The sequence below is a fragment of the Thunnus thynnus genome, chromosome 13, assembly GCF_963924715.1.
Source record: "Thunnus thynnus chromosome 13, fThuThy2.1, whole genome shotgun sequence".
Lineage (NCBI taxonomy): Eukaryota > Metazoa > Chordata > Actinopteri > Scombriformes > Scombridae > Thunnus > Thunnus thynnus.
The window spans coordinates 10,394,517-10,416,648 of NC_089529.1; the positions used below are offsets into that span (position 1 = coordinate 10,394,517).

General features: G+C 38.4%; 1 protein-coding gene across 1 annotated transcript; it reads left to right on the forward strand.

The window, feature by feature from the left end:
- Positions 1-1,628: 1,628 nt before the first annotated feature.
- On the forward strand, positions 1,629-21,842 carry stag2a (STAG2 cohesin complex component a). The gene is made up of 34 exons (XM_067607763.1): positions 1,629-1,926; positions 7,395-7,522; positions 7,627-7,705; positions 8,038-8,196; positions 8,928-9,024; positions 9,990-10,066; positions 10,204-10,408; positions 10,517-10,668; positions 11,631-11,704; positions 11,975-12,098; positions 12,487-12,585; positions 12,776-12,855; positions 12,993-13,100; positions 13,472-13,580; positions 13,712-13,829; positions 13,956-14,059; positions 14,159-14,251; positions 14,367-14,456; positions 14,545-14,748; positions 14,859-14,929; positions 15,111-15,198; positions 15,329-15,409; positions 15,775-15,867; positions 15,989-16,163; positions 16,276-16,415; positions 16,507-16,608; positions 16,898-17,046; positions 17,172-17,300; positions 17,415-17,623; positions 17,926-18,166; positions 18,313-18,423; positions 18,570-18,696; positions 19,034-19,111; positions 19,751-21,842. Exons 2-34 carry the CDS (start codon positions 7,479-7,481, stop codon positions 19,772-19,774), a joined length of 3,834 nt encoding a protein of 1,277 aa, XP_067463864.1. The 5' UTR covers positions 1,629-1,926; positions 7,395-7,478; the 3' UTR covers positions 19,775-21,842.
- Positions 21,843-22,132: the final 290 nt, after the last annotated feature.

Sequence of the window (22,132 nt, forward strand, 5' to 3'; positions counted from 1 at the left end):
AAAAAGTACCTGCTATGCCCAAATTGATGCCATGTGCTCTCCACTCTCTGTGGCTTGTACAGACCTATCAAATACAGTGTAAACAGCAGACTACACCCTGCAGCTCAGCTGTGTTTCTCAGAGATTCAGTGGCAATTAGTTTTTGGTCATTTTATTTAACACCATTTTGAGAATATGCAACACAAACACAATATCTGCTAAAACAAAAATATTTAAACTGACAGTTCAAGAAATCATTGTCTCCAAAAGAATCTATTAACAGTGTTAATATCAGTATAGTCATTATCAATATATTAAAATTACTATCAGTTTGATCTGTATTGTTGTATTATTACTGAGTTGTATCAAGAGTTTTCTGGTCTGGAGACCTTGATGATTCATACCAACGTCAAGGCCATCATGATACACACTACTCTAAAAAATGAGAGAGTTAATGATCACGGAATGATCATTTTCAGAGCCTTCTAGTGATTACAGTGAGAAATTAGGACACCCCATTTTTCACTGCACATAAAGACATTATTATGATTTTTAACCAGCATTTACCTAGGTAGTGCATGAAAGAATATTAAAAACTATTGTTTCTAATTGTGTTATCAAACACTCCCATTCTCGTAAACGCGATATCTCAAGAATGTCTTGAGGGAATTTCTTCAAATTTGGCACAAATGTATACGCTAATTATGACAGAGTTTCACACAAATGTCTAATAGGATAAAATGATGAAGTGATGACATTTTATATCCAAAAGGTCAAAGGTCAACTTCACTGTTGCATCATAATGCTCCACAAAAATACTTTTCTGGACATTATTCAACGCCATAACTCAGGAACAGAAGAGGAGATCGTAACCATATTTCACATATGGTTGGATACTGAACTGGTGAGACTAATCTTGGTGCCCAGCCTGAAACTGTGGTGATTTTATTAGTCCTTCAAGGTCTTTGTTTGTTCCACTGACAATCAACACATGGTTTGGTCACAATCTATTACACCTCAAAACAGTAGGAATGAGTTCCTAATATTTTATATTACAATGTGCAATAGTCCTAATTGCATGGATTATTCATTCAGATGTTTTTATGTAATTAATCAATAAACCAACTAATTGAGCAGATGAGCTAAAGAGTGGGTTAAGACAGGAGTTAATGTTTGTCAAATTGAGGACAGTCAGGTTACTACAATTTCTACCAAACTGGTCATTTCATGGTAACCATGTTTTCCTACATCTTGGAGAACTACATCTAGGAGAACTCTCAAAGTTATAGGTCTTTATCTAATCTGTACAGTTTTTTTTTTTTTTACTATCTGTGAATTAAACACGATTTATCTGTCGGCCATATGTAACAGTTACAGTAAGCTATCTCTTCACTCACAGAGACGTGCAAATACATGTCAGATTTGGATGTCTTTGTGGACATTTTTCCAACACACTGTGTTTGATAAACTTGGGATCTAAACAATGCGTGATGATTTCTCTGTGTGATTGGTGACTGTCAACATTAGACTGTGATCACAGGGGCAGAGGTCAGATGGTTTTAGGGCACTCAGGATAATAGAGAGGCGTGTACTGCCAGTCAGAGGCCATATCATCCTCTGACTCACAGGATGACATGACCTCTGACAGGCAGTAAACTCACAGGATGATATGGCCCCAGACTGACTGGCAGTAAACTCACAGGATGATATGGCCTCTGACTGCCTGGCAGTACAAGGAGCCTCCGACAGGTGGTGTGTGTGCTGCATGCTTAACAACGAAAACACAAACTGTACCAGGGAGCCTCTTAACGTTAGCTAGCAAATAAAACCATTATTTTTGAGTTTTGGAAAATGACAGTTTGTGCAGGAAATTAACGAAAGCATCCTCTTTGCAAAGTCAGCAACGTTTGGATTATTTGGTTTCAGTCCGCCTTTGATTTAAACGAGGTAAGTAACGTTAAAGTAAAATGGCGGATAGCTAACATTCAGGGAGTTTGTCATTGATGCTGTTATATTGGCTAGCTAAATAGACACTTGACATTAGCGATAACATGAGTCATTACAGCAGAGATGTGACGTTATCAGAATAAATTAAAATAAAGAGCCGTGATTGAGGTTGACCTAACCTGTACAGCTGGAGTAAAGTGGTGTGTCGTTAGCCAGCTACAGCTAACGGCAATGCTAACTTAGCTAGCGACTAATCTGACGCTGAAAAATGCAGCAAAGCAACCAAAAATGAAGAAGTGAATCCTAACGTAGCTCGGTGCGAGTTAAGCAGTCAACGAGAGAATCTAAGTAGCTCGATAATGTCTCGGCTGACACCACATATCATGAAGATTAGCTCGCATTGGGCAGAGAGATGCTCGGCCGTCGTAGCAAAGTCAGGAAAACACTCATGAGCCTCGGAAACATCTGTAGTTGTTTGTAGTTCGGAAGTGAACAACTGCGCGTCACAGCTGTTTTAGGATCAACTTGTTTCAGATTGAAAGCGATGATAAGAGTTATTATCACAACGATTTACCATGAAAATACTAATGAGATATAATATTACTTGTCCAAGAAGGTAACTGGCTATATATTGCAGACCCACACATTTCCACTTACCGTCCTCGCCTGTTCAGAATAAGACCAACTTGTCATGTTTATGTTGTATTTTGGAGCCGGGGGTTGCCCGATATAGTGTGCTAGAGTTGTGTAAACACGCCCCCGCAGATCTCCCTTATCTGAATCTGCTGCAACCTGAATAAGTCACTGAGTAAAGTAGTGAAGCACTGACATTTCTATACTTTATGTGTCAAGCTGAATGACATAACATGGTTAAAATTTACCACATTAACATAAAGCTCGACTGCCCTACATACACTGCTGCAGTAGCTGACTCTCCCCTTTACTAAACAATGCAATACACTTAACTAATGGAATTATTGAGAAGTTCACAGCAAAGGTAAAAGACGTTCTCCATGTTTTCCAGACTTTGCATGCATGGAAAGTGCAGGGCTGCTCATTAAGTGCAATATGGTGAGGTTGTAAATAACAATATCATGTCATGTCATTTCCCAGTACTGCAAAAGCATGAAACTCTTATATATAAAGAACATATATAACATAACATCAACATATTACACATTATTTCTTAATGCTTATCAGTACTGGTGACACTGGTTACAAATAAACATTTAACATATCTTCTATATTGTCAATCAATAACAATAATCATAATTACTGGTCAAAAGTTTTAGAACACCTTAATTTTTCCAGTTTTTATTGAAATTTACAGTGTATAGCTTAAGGTGGGCGATATGGACAAAATCAAATATCAAAATAATTTGACCAAATAACTTGATATTGATATTGTGATAATATTATAGGGATGACTATTGGTGCTTTCACAAAATGTTTACATAATGAGATTTTTGATAATTAATCATCAGTAATGTGGATATAATGACTAAAGGCAAATAATAGCTAGAAACAACAAACAAAACAACAAAACAGCAGTCTGGTAAGTTCAAAAAATTACATCACCTCACTGTAATGCAGCCTTTAAAACCAGGAAAAGACAACACTTATGCCATATCCCAATATTATGATATCCAAAATCTAAGATGATATCTAGTCTCATATCACGATATTGATATAATATCAATGTATTTCCCAGCCCTACTATAGCTTAATGTCTCAATGTACCCTGAAATTAGGGCTGCAATTAATCACATGTTATTTTCAATTACGATTTTGGCTTCCAACAGTTATAAAAACAAGATAATCGAGAGAGAATAATTATTGTGCTGGATTCCATTTCACATTTTGTCTTGTGTTAGGAATCCAGCGTACCGCTATCCTTTACAGGAGTGCGCTCTCACCCCTCCCTAAAAGCCCAAACTCACTGTCACTGGGAATCCAAATAGGAAGCGAGATGTAAGTGGCATGTAAACACATTCAATACGTTCAATCCACACCAACTCCAACCTGCGTTCAGGTCTCTGTCCACAGATCCGGCTGTCTGTCAGCACCAGTGGCCGGCTAACCTGCCTTCACCAGGCTGACTGAAAGCAGAAATTTACTGAACCAAAATAGTTTTCATGTCAGCTCCACAGGAAGAAATCAATAGTGTTTGCATTTCTAGATTCATTGATTTTATTTCCCACAGTAGCGATTTAATCTGCCTGTAGTGAAACAGGTGAGCTCACAGACAGATTGGGAGCCAATCAATCAATATAGATATCATGAATAAGTTCAAAACACAGATACAGTGGGATATTTGTGTGATTTAGACAGCTGTCTGTGCAGATTACGCTTCATTAAACGTGACAGAAACAGACTTGCAGTGTTAAAAAAAAAAAAAAGCGAAGCCCTCCATGAGAAGCACGTTTACTTGTGTGTATCTTGGAGTCTGTGTGGATTGATACATTTAATAAAATGGAAGCATTTCTGTTCTGTGAGTCAATGAGTAATCGTATTAAATAATCGTGATCTCAGTATTGGCCAAAATAATCGTGATTAGAATTTTTGCCATAATCGAGCAGCCCCACCTGAATTTAAAGCATAGAACAAATAAACAATTAGGTATTTGAAAAAAAAAAAACTGGAATCTCCACCTTTCAATCCAGTTCATCCCAAATCAGCTCAATGGGATTTAGCTCTGGAGACAGTGCTGGCCATTTCATGATTTGAAGCCTACCATCTTGTTCTTTTCTTAATTCTGGCAGCGTGGAGGTATGTTTTGGATTATTATCTTGCTGTAGGATCAACCTCTGAGCAAGTAGGTGTAGACTAGAGGTTATTGTGTGGCTCTACAAAATGCTTTGGTCACCCTTTTGGTCCAGGGTGCCAGTCACTCTGGATCCAGCAATACAGCCCCAGACCATCAGGCTTCCTCCTCCACGTTTTTATACAGACAACTTTCAAGATGTAATTTATGTCCGTTCAGTGTTTCCCCTATAATTGTACAGGCCTGGAGGGCCAACAGGCCTACGAGAACCCCTAGCAGGCCAAAAAGATCTTTTTTTAAATGCCAAAAATAACGTCAAATATCCATTAATTCAGAAATCAATAATCATATGCCTTTGGGAGCCTCTGTGCGACACTGTTCCAAAATTTAAGTCAACCTCTGTGTTGTTGCGAGAGCGAGAGTGTATGGGATACAGGTTAGCTAACGTTAGCATGGCACCGCCTAAAAAGAGATAAAGCTGTATACCGGGTGAAGAACAAACAAATATATCAACGTTTTTCTCCAAAAACTCTGGAGTCAAGCAAAAATACAGAAGTAGAAGAAGTGAGAGGGGCAGCTTATTTTTATGCAATAAATGCAGCTTAAATTATAAATATAAATGCAGCAAAAATTTGAATGAAAATATAAATTGCAGACCGCCTGCTGCGCCGCCTGACTGAAGCCGACCGCACGAATATGCCATCCTGCGTGCCTTGTCCTTTTAAGGTTTTTTCGGTACGTACCACCAGGCCTGAAAAAAATTCTAGGGGAAACACTGAGTCAGCAGAAACTAATTTGTAGATTTAGTGTTCAGCACTGCTGTCATACTGGCCTGTCAGATAACCACCTGGCCAATGAAAAATGATTGATTTTTCTTCAAGAAAACCTTCCTATTTTGCTGAATGCTTAGAGACTTTACCTGCCCGCAAGTTCAGCTGCCAAATATAACACTACACAATATCACTATTCAAATATTCACCAATCTTTATGGAGCATGTAAATTGACGTTATTTAAAAACAGTTATTAAATGAATTCTCATAAGCCAGTTGTAAATACTCTCACAGTCCTCATAAAATGTGCTTAAATTTGCTGTACATAATTTGGATTTGTTATTTCAGCCTTCTTTGTACTACTAGTTCAAAACTGGATGATTAAACTTAAGTTTTGTGTTGCTGCATCTTCCGCGGTACAGGTGGCTCCACCACTGGTGCTTTCCAAACAGTAAGTTGTGAACTCTGACTGTGGTAGGGCTGCAACTGCTTTCGCTATCAGTATCATTCTATCAGGTATTTTCTTAGTAAATTCGTCATATTGTCTGTAAAATGTAAATAATGACATCACTTGTTACCAGTATCTACAGTAATGCCCTGAACAGCAGGCAATAAACCCAGACTGTTTAATTTACAGTATTATGAAACAAAGTAAAACACCAAAATCCACATGTATGTGAAGTTTCAAGCAAATGTTTGGTATTCTTATTTGATGAATGACAAACTGTTGCTGTCAAAGGTGACATCAATCATCATTCTGTTGATCAACTAATTAATTGAATGACTTAAGCACTGGGTCACTGTACGCCATAGAAAAGTAGAATTTTTTGATTTTGAGAATTAAAAAAATGATTACTTAAGCTCATCCAAATTGTTGGTGATTAATTTTTCTGTCAGTCGACTATCAGATTAGTCAAGTAATTGTTTTAGTGATTGATTAAAAGTATCTTCTGGAGTTTTTGACCACTAGTAAAGAAATGTTTTAATAGAATAAGCCCTTACAGTGTTTGCTCTAGTTGTACATGTTATACTTACATGCACTGGCTCAACAAACGCAGGGATGTGAGTGGTTATGTAGATGTTGATGACATATCCAGTTGTTGGCAATATGCTGTAAAGAGTAGCAACGGGCCAATATAACGGTAGAGTAGCACAAATGTTTTTAAAGTGTGGCTTTAAAAAGTAAAGAAAAGCTTTGAAAATGTTTTATGAGCTGGCAATGCATCTGTCATGTCTGTTCAGGAGAAAAACAATGAAAAACAGCTCAGGGTGCTATTTAGTATGTAAATGCAGTTAAGAAAACTTTCACAATCTGCTGTATGTATGAGGGGAAACTAGTCAGTTGCGTAGGCATTATTTCCTGATTACTGAGGCTTCCATGCAACTGTTAGGACCCACCAACCCTTTAGCTGTTTTAAAGATTATTTGGGGATTTCCTGTGCTCACTGGTACATGACTCATATAACTGTAGTGCTTTGCCGTCGACAGCATAAACATCTGCAGCTATTTTGATAATCGATTAATTATTAAAGTAGTTTTTCAAACGAAAATGCACAATGTTTCCCAGTTCAGGCTTTTCCAATGTGAGGAGCTTGTCTTTGTCTGTAGTGATAGTAAACTTAATATTTTTGGATGTTGCTTGGAACCAAGCAATATGAATAGACGTCACTTTAGGCTTTGGGAAACTATGATGTGCATTTTACACTATGTTTTTTTCCATTATTTACTACTAAATAATTGAAAAAACTCTGTTATTTACTAAATGATTAACTGAGAAAATAACTGTCAGATTAATTGATAATGAAATTAATCATGAGTTGCAGCCCTAGTGTAGTAATTGTTGAGGTTAAATGAGCCACAGCAAATGCCATCTTTTATTAAAGCGAGTGTAATCTTTCAACAACAAACTCCTGTGCTTTGTCTTATTTTCCAGGTGCAGGGCAAGAGATACCTTCTTGCTTGGGGTCCAGAGCAGTAGAAGCACTTACTCCCAACAGATCCAGAAAATGTTAAAGAAATGATAGCAGCGCAGGATTTGCAAACAGAAATTCAGTTTCCTCAGTAAGTGGTGCACCACAGAAATGTATTATCAAATTTAAACATGTCTTTGAGTGATTTTTGAATTCAGCTCCATGGTTGTGATGACTTTTATGTGTCGTTCACAGAGAGGCAGACTCACAGTTGTCTTCAGATACTGACTTTGAGGATCCTGATGGCAAAAATGCAAAAACAGGAAAAGGCATGGTATGTTTTTCCAACATGATATTGTCATATATTCATACTTCTCAATGTGTAATCAGGGTCACAGGGAAGCTTGAGTTTATCCCAGCATGGGCCTCCTCTGTCTGGTTCCCAAAATAGAAACACAGAGTAGAAACAGTGTGATATAATGTAGCAGCGTTTATCATAGAATAAGATAATATCTCTAATATGATTTAGATCCACACTGTGAGAGTTCTGTAATTCCCAGTAACTGGATAAGAGTCAGTATACACACACATTTAATGCACCGTTAGTTCTTATGTTATAAACCAATGACACTTTAATCTTTCATTCAACCTCTTTCTTTCCATCAGGCAGCCAAGAAAGGGAGGAGGGCCGTTGGAGACAAGGCCAAAGGTGGGGGAGGAGGGAGGGGAACTGCTATTGGCTGGGTGAATGGCCATCATCAGGCGAACGGGATGGAGAGTATGACCCTGTTTGAGGTGGTTAAAATGGGGAAGAGCGCCACACAGGTGGGTGCACAATAATGTGGTGAAGAGATTGTGTCTTGTTTCATCTCATTTTCGTCACATTGTTTGGTAGCTCTGAAAATATTCTCACTAGTGTGGTAGCTGTGGGATATATTTTTAGCCTTGCTAGAGGCATGGCTCTAGGGATGGCAGTGTTGGTCTGTCAGTGGGTCGGTCTACCACTTGGATTGCCTTGAAATTTTGTACACACATTCCGGGTCCTCAGAGGATGAATCCTACTGACTTTGGTGAAGTTTGGTGATGACTTTCCTATTGAAAGGATTGCTGTGAAATTTGAGCATGAATGATGAATTTTAGACACATTGAACCCCTGACTTTAATCAAGCGCCATCATCAGGTCAAAGGTTCTATTGTTCAGTACTTAAGTTAGCATTTAGCTTAAAGCACTGCTATGCTTAGGTACAGCGCCACAGAGCCATTAGCATGGCTGTAGACTCTTAACCAATTGTATCTAAAGTAAAATTATGTTAAGTATAGTTCTTCATAGCTAATATGTTTCCCAAATAATAGCTATAAATTAACACAGTATGTTACAGGAGGAACTTTGATTAAACTGTAACGGGGTTGCAATGGGGTAAGTCTTTCAGTAGAGGTATTGAGACAGCATCACCATCGTTAACATACAGTCATATTTTAAGATTTCTTTTTGTATTTGGATTTGATGCATGAATAAACAATGTGGTAAAATGTCTTGGTTGCATTTTATTTTCTAGTCTGTTGTTGATGACTGGATCGAGGCATACAAACAGGACAGGGACATCGCTCTCTTGGACTTAATCAACTTCTTCATTCAGTGCTCTGGTTGTAAAGGTAAATATCTGACATGATGTGTATTAATATATTGCATGTTGGGTGCCTGAAAGCAAAATAATACCTGGTACACACAGCCTGTGTGAGCAGTGTGTGTGTGTGTGTCGTGTGCTTTTCATTTCAGTACCCATGTTAACAGATTAGAGCGGCCACACAGGCCGCGTGAGACGCCCAGCTCACACACGGCTGCTGCAACGAGTCATCTAAAGATTCAGGGTCTCGTCTTTTTCTTCCGCGTGATGTGCGCGGTTCCCAGTAAAAATAGACAGGGAACATGATCTGTTGATCATACCAGCAACATTACACCTTTCACTATAGTTTCAAATATATGAATATGTCACAGACTTAAAGTGTCACCACTGCGGGGCAGCCTGGGCGGTGCACACCAGGGCAGGGAGCCTCTCTGGCAGGGAAGTCCAGCACGGAGAGTTGGTGACACATGGAGCTTCTATCCACGACTCCTGATGGCTCGTTTGGGGAACTTGGTGTTGTCTGGAGGGATTTTCATCACTTGGAGTGGTGACAGTGGAGTTTAACTGTCAGAATAATCAGTATAATCAATAAAAAAACCCCGTCCTGTGTGAGAAGTGTATGTGGCTGACACAGAAGTAGCCCCAACCAGACTCCACCAAGCCGCTTTCACCTCACATATTCACTTTATTTATTTTTCACAATTGAGCACATGCTTTTTTATCTTTTTCTGTCTAAACTAAATATAAATGAAATTTAAAATGAAATGATATGAAACATTCTATTATTGATGGCCATTATCAAAGTCAAACTCTATGTACAAAGATAGAGCTGGCAGTAGCAGCGCTGCAGCAGCAATGCTGTCTGTGTGGACACCGTAGGCCTGCGAGCCGCAGCAGTTCAGCAACACACACGTGCTGCTCAGGTAGAGTTAGGCTGTGTGGCCCAGGCGTAATAATCTGAACTTTCCTGCCACTGTGTGATTCTTCTCACAGGTGCTGTGAGTGCTGAGATGTTTAGCCATATGCAGAACTCCGAAATCATCCGAAAAATGACAGAGGAGTTTAATGAGGTAATGCAAGCTGTGTTTTTACATTCACTTAAAATAAAAGAAGGTGTTTTTAATCTAACAGACATAAAGGGAAATGTGTATATCAAATAAGATGCTCCTGACCTGAATCCGATGATGTCTCTTCCATTGTCAAACAGGACAGCGGTGACTACCCGTTAACTCTGTCAGGGCCACAGTGGAAGAAATTCAGGATAAGCTTCTGTGACTTCATATCAGTTCTGGTGCGTCAGTGTCAGTACAGCATCATCTACGACGAGTATATGATGGACACCATCATCTCACTGCTCACAGGCCTTTCTGACTCACAAGTCAGGGCGTTTAGACATACAAGCACACTAGCAGGTCAGTTATTAATGTGCACTTTGGTATAGATGCATTTCAGCTCTGTGGTTGCTGCATGCTCGTGCTGTTTTTGTCCCAGAAGCATCTGAACTTTGTCGTCTTTGTCAGCCATGAAGCTGATGACAGCCTTGGTGAACGTCGCTCTAAACCTGAGCATCAATATGGACAACACACAGAGACAATATGAGGCAGAGAGGAACAAGGTCGTTGCAAAAAGGGCCAATGATAGGCTGGAGCTATTGTTACAGAAGCGGAAAGAGGTGAGAAGAAAAATCACATGTCTAACAATTGCAACAGACATCCATTGTCACTACACTTTGACTCCAAACACTTCAACAGTAAGGTCTTTGGAATTCATTTAATGTATTTCTGAAATATGCAATGCCCATGTTCACACACTTGTCACTGCCGATGATGTTTGTCGTCTTAACCAGCTAAAAATGAGATGCTGCTTCCTGAGTGTTTTGTACGCTGCTCTTTACTTATGAGAAAAAGAGAGGGGAGATAAAAGGTTCATTAAGAGATTTGTTTGCAATGGTGTTTAGGAAGTCTGTGTGTTTTGCCTGTCCTGGTATCACCAGCAGTAGTAAGTAAAGACCAGATCAGCATTTGATGGGGTTTACTTTAGTCGATACACATCCTTTAAAAAATGTGTGGATCAGTTTACTGATGATATGCTATACTGTCCTTATTGTCAACAAATTTCATGAAAAGACCAAGATCAACAAGTTCCGTACTATTTCTGCATATTACCTGTGTAGCCAAAGCCTGATACAGTATACAGTAGCTTGTTCTTCTGTGCCATAGACCTCCTCATTGAGATGAACATGAGCACTTTAGTATATTTTCAGTTAATCTCACATACAGCTGCACCAAATGTGTATTAATTCACAGCTCAAGATAGACCTGGGATGAGTAAACTAATAATGCTATTTTAGGAAATTACTTAACCTTATTAGGGTAGGCATGTCGTAAAATGTTGAGACTAACCCATTGTTGGTTTTGGTCTTTTCAGTCTTTTTGTCATTTGTTGACACAAGAAAATTACAGAATAACAGCATTATCCTGTAATATCACTAAAATGACTCCTAACAGAACTTGTCCTGCAAACCCTTTTGAAATGTTATATTTTTTTGTGCTTGAGGGTTGAACAGGGCATGCAAATTATTATAAATTACTATGGAAATTATTTAAAAAGTATAATTTTGTGTTTGTCTTTCAGCTTCAAGAAAATCAAGATGAAATCGAAAACATGATGAATGCAATTTTCAAAGGAGTGTTTGTTCACAGATACCGGTATGTGAATCCTTGACTGACTTACTGTATTAGAGAAAGTGTGTCCAAACTTTTGACTGGCACTGTACATATGACAGTGAGATTTCCCCATACATCGCGTTCATTTTTGGCTTTTTGGCGCCCTCTAGTGTCAAATCGATGCCTACACCAATATGAGTCTATGATTTGAGCTCAAAATGAGGACTGCTTCTGCTGCTCTCAATAGTTCTGTTTACGCAAGGGTAAGTTATAGATTTAATAAAATTGTATTGATTCTCTTGTGTTTGCCAGTGACGCCATTGCTGAAATTCGAGCTATTTGTATTGAGGAGATCGGAGTGTGGATGAAGTTGTACAGTGATGCCTTCCTCAATGACAGTTACCTGAAATATGTTGGCTGGACAATGCACGACAAGGTGAGCTAACTGTTAGCATTTGTATTGTGTATAAAAAATGTAAGGATTCTTACTTTGATGGGGGACTTTATTTTGGAATTTATTACCTGTGACAGACCTGGGATCTCCAATGGGTCCTTAAATTAATCATAGTCAGTTATGGAAAGCTACTACAGGAGCGATGTGACAGGAAAATGGACACACAAAAGGTCCCTATTTTCTCTACATTGTTTGCAGTCAAATTCTTGTCACCACTGGTGCTAACTGTGCTTTGTGATTTTTATGGAGAGGCAGGGAGAACTCTTATTAATTAGCATATATAATTTTATGTTTTATGTATGCATAATAATAAAAGGGTTTTTGGCATTCAAATATCATAAATATTTAATGTATTTTACTGTGTTTCAAGCAAGGTGAGGTGCGGCTGAAGTGCCTGACTGCCCTGCAAGGCCTGTATTACAGCAGAGAGCTTGGTACACGGCTGGAGCTCTTCACAAGTCGCTTCAAGGTGAGCCAGCAGCTGTATCACTTCTTGTACATCATTGGAAACGTACAGGCTCGCCACCTGTTGCCTCTTTATATGCTGATAACTTGCTAGTAATGATGGAATATTGACATCATTGTATCTATGCATGATGTAACAACTTATGCTCTGGAGTTCTCCTAGGCTGAGCTATCTTGTGAACTCTCATTGACAGGACCGCATCGTGTCGATGACACTGGACAAGGAATATGATGTTGCTGTGCAAGCCATTAAACTTCTGACACTTGTCTTACAGTAAGTTACCTCCACTTTAAAGGGATCACATTTTTCTGGAAAAGATATTTCTTTTCTGATCTTAGCTTCCTTGAGAAAAAAAATCCTTTACATAAACTTGCCTTTATAACTAAGAACGTATGCATGTCATGCAACAGGAGCAGTGATGAGGTTCTGACAGCAGAGGACTGTGAGAGTGTGTATCACCTGGTTTACTCAGCACATCGACCCATTGCTGTTTCAGCAGGAGAATTTCTGTTTAAGAAGTAAGTCTCATCATATTTAAAACTTGACAAGCCTATATCATTCATATAGTCAACACATTCATGTTAGTTCACATCACATGATTTTAGTGCCCAGTCTGGTTGGGATTGTGTTTGTCAAGAAGTTTTCTCTCCCACTCAGCGAATCAGAAATCTGAGAGAAACATGGGCAACATCTGATGTGAGTTAATCTCACAGTGGAAGAATGACTTAAAGGAATATTCTACCTCCACAACACAACACAACACTACACTACACTATTGTAGAAACTCCTCTGAAATCAAAAATTCTGGTAATGTGTCTCCTGATGATCATTTTTTTCACCTGCTTTCACCAGGCACTTTTAACAGTCTTTTGTATTGTGCTGATTTAAGGCTCTTCAGCCATCGAGGTCCTGAAGAGGAGGGATTACCCAGGAGGGGCAGGCAGAGCCTCAATGGTAGCCTTATCAAGACTACTGTCTTCTTCTTCTTGGAGAGCGAGGTAATCAGTCCTGGATGTTAACCCTGAGCTTGTAGAGTTTTAGAAAGTCAGTTAATCTAGTTTGAAGTGTGAGGAATTGACCCCATTTCAACATATTTTCATCTAATTCAATAACATTTGATGTTTTACAGCTCCATGAACATGGGGCCTACTTGGTGGATAGCCTGTGGGAGTGCGGGTCAGAGCTGTTGAAGGACTGGGAGACTATGATCAGCCTGCTGTTGGATGAGCCCATGCCAGGGGAGGAGGGTAAGGAACCAAGGTCTCAGTCAGTTACTGACTCATAATATTAAGAAAATTAACTCCCAATTTTATTTTTCATTTTGTTTTCTTTTCATTACATTGTCAGTAACTTTCTGTGTCTGTGATTTTAAGCACTGAGTGATCGGCAGGAGACGGCTCTGGTTGAGATCATGCTCTGTGCCATCCGGCAGGCTTGTGAATGCCACCCTCCAGTAGGCAGGGGCACAGGGAAGAGGGTGAGCACCGCATGTTCAACATCTTGGGGACTTAACTTTGTTTCTTCGATTTCTTTCAGTTTCATGTTGCTAATGTTTGGGCTTTTTTGCATGGAAAAGGTCCTGACTGCAAAGGAGAAGAAAACACAGCTGGATGATCGGACACGGATCACAGAAATGTTTGCAGTTGCGCTTCCTCTGTTATTGGCAAAGGTAATTGCATGTGTTCTGCACTAAAGCCAACAGCTTACATGCAGTTGACTTGTGTATTTGAAGAGGTTTGATCCCTAACCATTCAACCTACCTGCTTTGTCTTTCCTTGTAAAAGTACTGCGTTGATATTGATAAGGTGACGAATCTGCTACAAATACCAAAGTACTTTGATCTTGACATCTACACAACTGGTCGGTTAGAAAAGGTTTGTCAATTTTTACATTTGATCCAACTTATGCAACTTGTAAATTACATGCAGTGCCAGTGAAACTATGTCTTGTGCTTCCATTAAGCATTTGGACGCCTTGTTGCGGCAAATCTGGGAGGTGGTAGATAAGCACACAGACATTGAGGTCCTTGAGGCCTGCTCTACCACCTACCACTACCTCTGCAACGAAGAATTCACCATCTTCAACCGTGTGGACATCGCCCGCTCCCAGCTTCTCGACGAGCTCGTAGATAAGTTCAGCAGACTCCTGGAGGACTTCCTGCTAGAGGTGAGTGCTGCAAGATGTTTCTTTGCCTGGATCGTTTGAAACCATGTTAACGTGTGAACAGGCAAGGGTGAATGTCCAGGATTTTATGGGTTTGATCTCTTCTTTGTCAGGGTGAAGAACCAGATGATGATGATGCCTACCAAGTTCTCTCTACGCTCAAGAAGATCAGTGCTTTCCACAAGTAAAGCAGTTAACAAGTTTGTGCTTATGATTTCAATATGTTGTTACTTGTTGAAGACAATAGCAACTCCATATATACTGTGTCTTGGTTTTCTTTTATGTGGTTAGATGTGAGTAATGAATGTAAATTATATTATTATGTATTAGTTTTAATTTTCATGTGTTCTTTTTTCTGCTACCAGTGCACACGACCTCTCCAAGTGGGATCTTTTCACCAGCAACTACCGGCTACTCAACACAGGTCTGCAGAACGGGGACATGCCTGAACAGGTATCACAGCCCTGACAGTAGAGTCTTCTCTAACTTTGTCAGTCATGTTCCTGAAATGCAAAACCAACAATTGCAATCATTGTGTGGAACATCACAGCTAATCTGATCTGTTTGATTTTCTTCCCACCAGATTGTGATTCATGCAATGCAGTGCACACATTACATCATCCTGTGGCATCTAGCAAAGGTTTCAGACAGCAGTTCATTGAAGGTATTTACATATGAAGCATTTTAGGATACTTCACATAGATATCCAGCTGTAGGAAGGAAAGGAAGGATCAAAAAATCTTGTGAAAATGGGATATATGTACAGTTTCTATGCATAAATTAGGCAAATAAAGACATTATTATAGTATTATAATCAGCTTGAAAGCATGTAGTAAGTAAATAACGCTCATGAGCACTGATTTTCATCAAGTGTTGCTGGTTTTAACTATGATACTGACTCTTTTTATGACCTGCTGAGCTTATATTTTCAAATTCACACAAATCTGCCTCACATTATAATCCTGTAATAAGTGTTTACTAGTTCATTTGAAAGGACTGTACTCTTATCTGAACATTTGTTCCTTTTAGGGTGATATGGTGACCTTGAGAAAGCAAATGAGAGCTTTCTGCTTAATGTGTCAGCGTTACCTAAACAGCATCAACACCGCAGTCAAAGAGCAGGTGGGATTACGCTGACTGGACTTTTCTTTTCTTCATTTTATACATCGGCCATTCATTACTGCAACTGAAAATGTTGTTGGTCAGTATTTTCATAAACGCTGAAGTGTTGTGTTTATTCCAGGCCTTCACCATACTATGTGATCTGCTATTGATCTTCAGTCACCAAATTATGTCTTCAGGCCGGGAACAACTGGAGCCTCTGGTCTACACGCCAGACTCTTCGTTGCAGGCAGAGCTGCTCAACTTCATCCTGGATCAAGTTTTCATTGATCAGGATGATGACAACAACAGCACAGGTCAGAGTCAATCACCATTCTTGTGTTACCCAACTACAGTTATGTTTAAAAAGTTACAGACTGTTGATGATTTTTTTTTTTTTTAATATTTGTATCATATTGTATTTTTCAGACGGGCAGCAAGATGATGAAGCCAGTAAAATAGAGGCACTGCACAAGCGAAGAAACCTTCTCGCTGCCTATTGCAAATTAATCGTTTACAATGTTGTGGAAATGAACACCGGAGCAGATATATTTAAACAGTATATGAGAGTAGGTTTAAACCCTTTTTTATCATTAATTTATAAAGAATTCCCTTAGGCCCTGCTCTTCTTAATACAGTATTCCTTCCCTTTCTCCTTAGTATTACAACGACTATGGAGATATCATCAAGGAAACAATGAGTAAAACAAGACAAATCGACAAAATACAATGTGCAAAGACACTTATATTGAGCCTGCAAACGGTAAGAATCTTGGCCCTCGTGGAAAATCATTTGAAACGATGTCTTTAGATTCTTAATGTTTTAATACAAGATTGCCTTGTTTCACTTTTTAAGACACATTAGTACACTCTTAGTTCTAGAAAATGCCTTCATACCAATTTAACATAGGAAGATGGTGGTCTTTTTTCTTCTTTTGACTGTATTATAATAACAGTTAGTTACTGCGGATCATAAATGCATTTAGTTCAGGATTTAGAAACCACCTTTGAAGAAATGTGGAACAGTATATTTCTTTTGTTTTTTCTTGTAGTTATTCAACGACATGTTGTCTGAACTTGGCTTCAATATTGATCGATCATCGTCAGCCTTCTGTGGCATTAAAGAGCTTGCCCGGCGCTTCTCATTGACTTTTGGCTTGGATCAGTTGAAGACCAGGGAGGCTATTGCAATGTTACATAAGTAAGTAATTGTCCAGAGCCAAATCTTTGTGGTTTACAGTTTTGCATGCTACTCAGTTCTTACAATGACATCTGTTTTTAACAAACAAGGCCCTCCATTCATTATTTCCCTTGTATTTTATTTAGGAATGGAATTGAGTTTGCTTTTAAGGAACCTAGTCCCCAAGGAGAGGGGAGTCCACCTCTCAATCTCGCCTTTTTGGATATCCTGAGCGAGTTCTCGAGCAAACTAATTCGACAGGACAAGAGGACAGTGTAAGTTTGAGGCACAAGACGTGGGCAGTGATTTACGTATGTTTGATGTGCACATGGAGCTGATGAACTCTGAAAAGCTTCTAACCGTGACTGTTGTCATCCTGACTTCTACAGTCACATGTACCTGGAACGATTCATGACGTTTCAGATGGCCCTGCAGCGAGAGGACTGCTGGCTGCCCCTTATCTCATACAGGAACTCCCTGCAAGTTGGAGGGGACGATGACACCATGTCTGTCATCAGTGGGATCAGCAGTCGAGGGTCCACCATCAGGAGTAAGAAGTCCAAGCCTGCTGCTGCTAGCAAAAGGAAATTGCCTGAGGGTGAGCAATTTTAACTTAATTACACTTTTTGTAATGTATTTGTCTGTGCCATATCTCGTAGATTTAAATAAGTAATTTTAATAGTTTGTTGGTAAAATTGCTAAAATTGCCAAATCCACAGTCACAAAGTTAGTAACGCTGTTTTTTTGGCCTTTGAACTGTCATACATGCGTACTTGAACAATATGTGTCAGTCAGTAGGGGACATCTATTTATATACTGCACACATTATTATGGCCACTGCATGCATTTGGTGTAATACAAGTAGTTACTGTATGTCATTAAATAAATGATTTTCTCTAGCGGAAGAAAACAGCTGCAGCAGCAGTGATGCAGTGTGGATGAACCGTGAGCAGAACGTGCAGACGCCAGTGATGATGCATTCGCCCCATCTCACCTCTACTGTATTAAGGGATCCAAAGAAGATGAGGCCAGAGGACAGCTACACGACCGCATACACATTGCCAACAGAGCAGCCTCCCCATCAGCCTGTGCCTCCCCAGCAGCAGCCACACCATCACCACCAGGCTTCTATCGATTACAAGTACTAAAATTTTTCTACACACCTATTCTATTAACTTACCTCAAAATTAATATTTACAAATGTTGCTGCTGTTTACAGCATACCATGCTACTTTGGATACACTCAGAATTATGAAGTCTTGTTAAATACCAAACACTGTCCCACAGCACCCAGGTCACTTGGATGTTGACACAGAGGCAACAAGCGGAGGCCCGTCAACAGCAAGAGCGGGTTAGCATGCAGTATGCCAAGATGAGGAACCACATGCAGCAAGCGACGTAAGATGGCACTGCTCTTAAGAGTACATTGATAGAGTTTAAATTGTGGAGGAGAGCTGGAAATAACATTCTGCTAATAGACAATATGTGAAAAAGCACAATTTACACATGTCCCGCTGAAGTGTTTCCCCTTGTGTACTCCTCAGACGTCGAGGGTCCGGACTCATGGAGGATGATGAGGAGCCAATAGTGGAGGATGTGATGATGTCATCGGAGGACCGCTTGGAAGACATCAACGAGGGCATGGATTTTGACACAATGGACATTGATCTGGTAATTTAAGAAACATTAATCTGGATTCTGTGTACCTTGAAAGAAAAAAAACAACAGAAAGTGGTCGAAAACAACTGATGTTGATGTGATGATGCTGCATGTAATGTACATGAATGTCTGTGATCAATCTGTACGTACTAACTTAAGTAGTGTTATTGCTTCTCTTGTGGTGTTGAATTTGCATATCAGTTAAAGTGAATGATTATATCCCATCTGTGTAAATTGTCAGCATTTGATTGCCACAATTGATGTAGTAGATCTCTTCTTTGACAAACCTATTAAGATCAGATTTCCTTTTTTTCTGGTGCATTGTTATGACTGATTTGTTATTTTCCAGCCGGCATCAAAGAATCGCAGAGAAAGAACCGAACTAAAGCCAGACTACTTTGATCCATCTTCCATCATGGATGATTCGGTAGGTATTTTCCACTTCTCATTGCACCATTTGTTTCCTTTTAAAAATCTTATTTTATAAATGTGACTTTTAGTGTTGCACAGAAGCCACGGTTGCTCGTAATATTTAGGTCTTTATCTTGAGGTAACACGGTTTTCTCATCAAGACTCATTGTTTAGTGATAATTATGAACAGTATTTGTTATTCATGTGGTCAGATATCACAGTAAGTAAAAATCTATCTTTTAAGTATCAAATACTCACCTCCTGTTGCCTTGAAAGTTGGCTCTGAAACATTTGTAGCTTGCTCCATCACAGAGGACACCAGTAGTACTCAGCTTGGATTCACAGCATTTACAATGGATTCATATGGCAAGCCTAATGACAAAAAAACACCAAAATATCCATTGAAACATCTGTAAAATCCCCAAATACAGACTATACTGTATACATAAAACAATCCTGGATTAGTTGGTGTGGATGCTTTACTGTTTAAACAAGTTGTCCAAATTAATTTACTGACGTTAACTTACATTTACATGCAACATGTACCAAGAAAAGAAAAAATCTTACAAGGGTAAAATTGTACCATAATGTTGTTTTTCTTACTTATAAGATTGTGGATTTGTATTTTTTTAATTACTTTTTTGTATGTCTTTAGGTTCTTAATGTTCCAATGTTTTAATACGGATTGGATGCATCAAGGACAATGTGTCATCAAAATCCTTAGAAGATATTATGGATGACTCTTCTCTGAAAATCAGAATGGAGCAAAATGGACTACTAAAAATGGTTTGTTACACACCAATGTTTGCCTCTTCAGCACTGCGTTACAACGTAGAGGGAGAGCTTGAATTTGAATTTTATTGTTACTTTCACACACCAGACTTGTCACCGCAGGAGAAATGTTTCTGGTTTTGCTCAGTTGCCCTAAAAACAACACGATGTTAGCTTCTACTAAGCTGTCGCAGTTGCTGTCAACATGTTATGCTGTTTGGGTTAATAAAAGTGCTAGTACTGACTGTACTTATGTGGCAGGTGCATGGTGAGGTGACAATAACAGACTGAAATTCAATTTAATAATATATACCTTTAATCGTTTTCATTCAGTAGACAAAAATTGTCTGATGTAAATACATAGTGGCCAATAAACAGGGAGTGAGCAGAATTTCATGACCACCGGCCCTGGAATAAATACTACTGTTATGATATTTGTAGCGTTCAGTTATTTTTTTGGACACTATAATGACACTGCACTTTGTCACAGAGGTGTTGATTCAACTCAATGATAATTTTACAGCCATATTTTTAGAAATTATCATAGCCTCAAATCAACACCTCTCTGACGCAATCTGAACAGAAACTGAACATAATAAGCTTCATAATTGCAGCATTTATTGCGGGGCTACTGAATGGGACTGCATTACATTATAAAGGTGTCAATGATATTGTGCTCACCTGCTGTACTTTTCAACTGTAGATTTTGGCATGGCATGTAGCCTTATATCGAAACATGTATACAGTAAAGTATAATGTGAACTGGCGTCTCATACTGTTCAAAGGCCTTGCCACAAATGATATATGGCATTCTCAGATTTCTTTGTGATGGTATTTTTTAGAAATGTATGTGTTCTGCTTTTATACCTTATAGATGACTTTGATTTATAGAAATTTTGTAATGACAATCAAATGTAAATTAATGGTTTCTAATCATGTTATTTCACATAGATGCTGAAATAATCCTTTTTAATGGAAATGATTATGTTATTATATATATATGGCCAGCTGTTTGTATTTTCTTTTCATCTCTCTAGAAGGAATGGGTGAAAAGGTAATGCATTGCCCAAATGTAGTAATTTGACAAACTGATGGCTACATCTAAAATTATTTTTTAATATTGGGAGCATTCATACATAAAGATTTGACTCAACTTTAAACATGTAATCTCTCCTATATCTTGACTATTTTTCTCCACTGTATAGTATCTAATAATATCTAATAACACAGACATGCCATAATTACAATCTTTAAAAGAAAGGATTTGAAAAATGGTTGATATCGGTGTGTATTGTTTTTTTTGTTGTTGTTCTTGTTCTTTTTTTAGTTTTCAAGTGTGCAGAGCATTTTTTTCAATCAGCCAATTTATTTGGTGTACCACTGTTGTGTGTATAAGAGTTATAGAATTATTCTAAAGTTTAGAATTCTTTAGCCAACTATAATAGTATCAGAAATGTATATTATACAATTACAAATGTGTAATATATTGTGAATCGGTGCTCATTTTATATTTGCAGTTTCTGTTTGCTTGAAATTTTAGAAAAAGGTTAAAGAAATAGAATGTAACTATTTGAAGTTAATCTACTAATTTGCAAGTATACATACACTTTTGTTTGTCTTTCAATGTATTGTTGTGATATTTCTTTACCTCTATGTACTGGCCTGGTTGGCAGAACTACATTTTATGGATAAAGGTATATTCATATATCACTAGAAAACAAATCCCTGATTTTTCTCAAAATCTCACTATCAACTGGAGAAACAGATCACATGGTCTTAAACATTACCATATACATACAAAATATTCATGTTAGGCAATGAGAAAAATACATCTAAGAATTGCCTGTGAATTTACATTAATCATTTCATTTGGGATCTTTTCTGTTTTGCATTGAACTGCTGAAAATGTGCATACATCTGTATGTTTACACACATATTTAAATATTTGTGTATATTAAATTTGTGTTTTTATTCTATTTACAAAGTGCCCATTGCATCCTTTAAGGTGTGTATTTATGTCTGGACATGTAACATGAACAGAATAAACCACTGCAACTGTGTGATAATTTTAAGAACATTGCGATCAAGCCATACCTCCAATTTTGGTATGAATGACCATTCATAGTACATAAATACTGTCTTAATTTGAATGTATATGTCTTACATTATTTTTATGTAGTTGACAACACTTATCCATATGAAACCTATTTCATATTTTCATATGAAAAAGGTTTCATCTCTCTAATCAGAATCAGAATCATCTTTA